This window comes from Oryzias melastigma, unplaced genomic scaffold (assembly GCF_002922805.2).
Source record: "Oryzias melastigma strain HK-1 unplaced genomic scaffold, ASM292280v2 sc00324, whole genome shotgun sequence".
Classification (NCBI taxonomy): Eukaryota; Metazoa; Chordata; class Actinopteri; order Beloniformes; family Adrianichthyidae; genus Oryzias; species Oryzias melastigma.
This window is the reverse complement of record NW_023416928.1, coordinates 190,428-193,159: the sequence shown is the minus strand read 5'-3', so window position 1 is coordinate 193,159 and position 2,732 is coordinate 190,428. Positions and strand designations below refer to the sequence as shown.

The window sequence follows — 2,732 nt, the reverse complement described above, 5'->3', positions numbered from 1 at the left end:
TGTACCTTAGAAAACCAAGAAAAAAAGACCACAGACCACGATATAATTGGAATTAGAGAGATTATTTAATTAGACACACATAAACAATACAAACACATACCATTTAACAAAGAAATCCCAGTTAGTTTAATCTTATGATTTAGATTAAAAGGAAATTTTCTTTAACCCAGGTTAGTTCTTAAGATCAGTTTTGTTCAATATTTAAGTTAGGATTGAGATCTATTTTGTTTTTTCTTTTAGTTTCAGTTCTAGTTGTTCAAAGGTTAGTTCTAGTTGATTCAAGCTCACGTATCAAGTTCTAGTTTTGTTTTAATTCTAAGTTTGTTTATTTTATCCCATTCTAACTCAAATTAAGTCAAATCAGTTATTTTTTTCATTGCTTTGACCAACAAAACAATAACTCAAATTGCACAATAATTCTTTACAGTATTTCTGTGAATGGAAAAAAACAACATATATATATATATATATATATATATATATATATATATATATATATATATATATATATATAAAAAACTCAAAGTGATCCAGCAAAAGACTGAATAAACCCCAAAATAAACTTTTATCTCTCGTTCCTCGTGTTCGTGAGTTCCAATTCAATTTTCCAGAATGCTCTGCGGTTTGCAGGGGAATGAGGAAGTTCCTACCAGTTCCAAAGGATAAAAGGGGTTGTCAAGTGTCCAGCAGAGGGCGCTTGGTACCTTGCTACATCAAAAGGTTCAGGGTTGGCTCGCCATCTTGTTTTGTCACGCAAATGGATCCCGGATTGAGGAGTCAGTTTTTTCGGCCCAATCTTAATGGCCTATCATTCAAACATAAAATACAATCAAATAAGTAAATTAAAATACAAAAGCAGTCCGTAGGAATAAATAAAAATACGGCAGTTTCGTGTTAACCGAACTCTCAAGTTACGCAGCATGTAATGGCGGATGGAATGTCTGGGCGAAGCTTTCAGTTTAACGCGCCAAAACTTCTACAACTTGACCATAAATACATAAACAACATAAATTCACTGCCATAGACTGCCGTTTCACAAAATTAACAATAAATAAATATATTAAATGTCAAATTAATTCAAACAAATATTAATTTAACACTCACTAAGTCCGTTTGGGGGGAAAAATAATGTTTTTCAGGCCACACAGTTGGAAAATCAAAACTTAACTTGACCATAAGGTAAAAGTGAAATTAAAAAAACGGAAAAGGGTTTCAAACTTTGATCAATTGCGTACCTGTCTTTTCCCTCGGCTGAGAAGCTCGCAATGCATGCAGCGCTCTAGCATTAGAGATCTCAGCTCAACAACAAACCCGATTGGCTGTTGCCAGTCACATGGACTACGTCAGCAGGAAAAGACGCGTTTTTTCAAAATAAAAGTACATCAAATTGTAAAACAAAATTTAAGTTTGCAATTTCTCCTTTTTCCATAAAACTTTAAACAAAACAGAACAAAGTGAATGTTTAAACCTTTAAACAGTTTTAACTCGTTGTAAAATTATTTTTATCCTATTTTTTATATTTATTTTATTTTATGTATTTATTTATTTATTTTATTCCAATTTTATACTTTTTTATACTTTTTAAGGCCTTTTCTCTACTGGGTTACACCAACCTTTTTGGCTAATTTGTTTCCTACTTTTTAATTAATGCTAATTTAGAGTTTAACTTCAAATCAACATTATCATTATTGCAAGTAATGCAACTTTTCTAGTTTTATTTTGGGTTTATCTACCATGTGAAATTCTCCCCGTCCTCCTCTGGATCATCCAGGTGGTCTGTGGAAGAACTTCAGACGGGTCTGAAAATGTTCTGGCCTATGCAGGGGGACATTTGGAGCTCTGTAGGAATTGGTAATTTGGTAATTGAGAGGTTTTTTTTTTACTTGTAGAATCCAACTGTTAAGGAAACACATACATGGGGAGGACCTCTTGTGTTGGACCGATTTTATTATTACAATAAACAGGTAGCGTAGTGTCAGAGCTCGGTCACACATGTGTATTTGACTCCCTGAAAATCATGAAGGGCTCTGAAATTACAACCAAAATCCACTAAGGATCTTTTTTTTTTTAAATTATTTTCAAACTGACACCATAAGGTTAACATGGTATAATCATTATATTGTGAATACAAAGTATAAAATTGCAATTACATAGTGAAGAGCAGAAATCCACTGAAGGTGTTGTAGTTTCCCGCATCATCAAAGACGAGCCTGTTTGCTTGCAGTTCCACATAGACGTTGTCTCCAACCTTCAGTGAGATGACTGCAGCGTTGCTTCCCATGTCGTTGCTGTCTGATCCATTGACGTCCCAGACAGATGTCAACCTCTCATTGTTCTTTTTAAGACACACAACAGAGTTGGGAGTGGGACTGAGGTTATTAAACATGGAGAATCGGAAGAAGTACACCCCGCTGACCGTAGCAGTGAAGATGCCTGTTGACAATAAGGACAATAGATCACTCTGACATCAATGTAAATCATTCACTTTAGTCTATTTGGTGCATACCTGTGGAAGGATTGTAGCAGTCACCATAGTTGGAGAAAATCTTTTTATACTTCAGTGGAGTAGCAGTGGTAAAAGGTCCAATATCCCCAGAGCCAGAATCCCTGAGAGCTGCTGAGAAAGCAACTTGTGGAGTTCCTGGAACAACCAAATAATATCATTAGTAAGATTTCCCTCTGAATACAAGTTCATTTAAACACATTCAACATTACCTCCAATGAGGCTCCGC

The 2,732-nt window shown here is 34.8% G+C and overlaps 1 protein-coding gene across 1 annotated transcript in view; it reads right to left on the bottom strand.

Moving 5' to 3' along the window:
* Positions 1-1,927: 1,927 nt before the first annotated feature.
* LOC112141230 (complement C1q-like protein 3) overlaps positions 1,928-2,732 on the bottom strand; it is a gene marked incomplete at its 5' end in the record, with an annotated part of 10,831 nt that continues 10,026 nt past the window's right edge. The window contains 2 exon segments of the mRNA XM_024264321.2: positions 1,928-2,433; positions 2,507-2,641. Coding sequence (XP_024120089.1) covers positions 2,147-2,433; positions 2,507-2,641 — 422 coding nt within the window.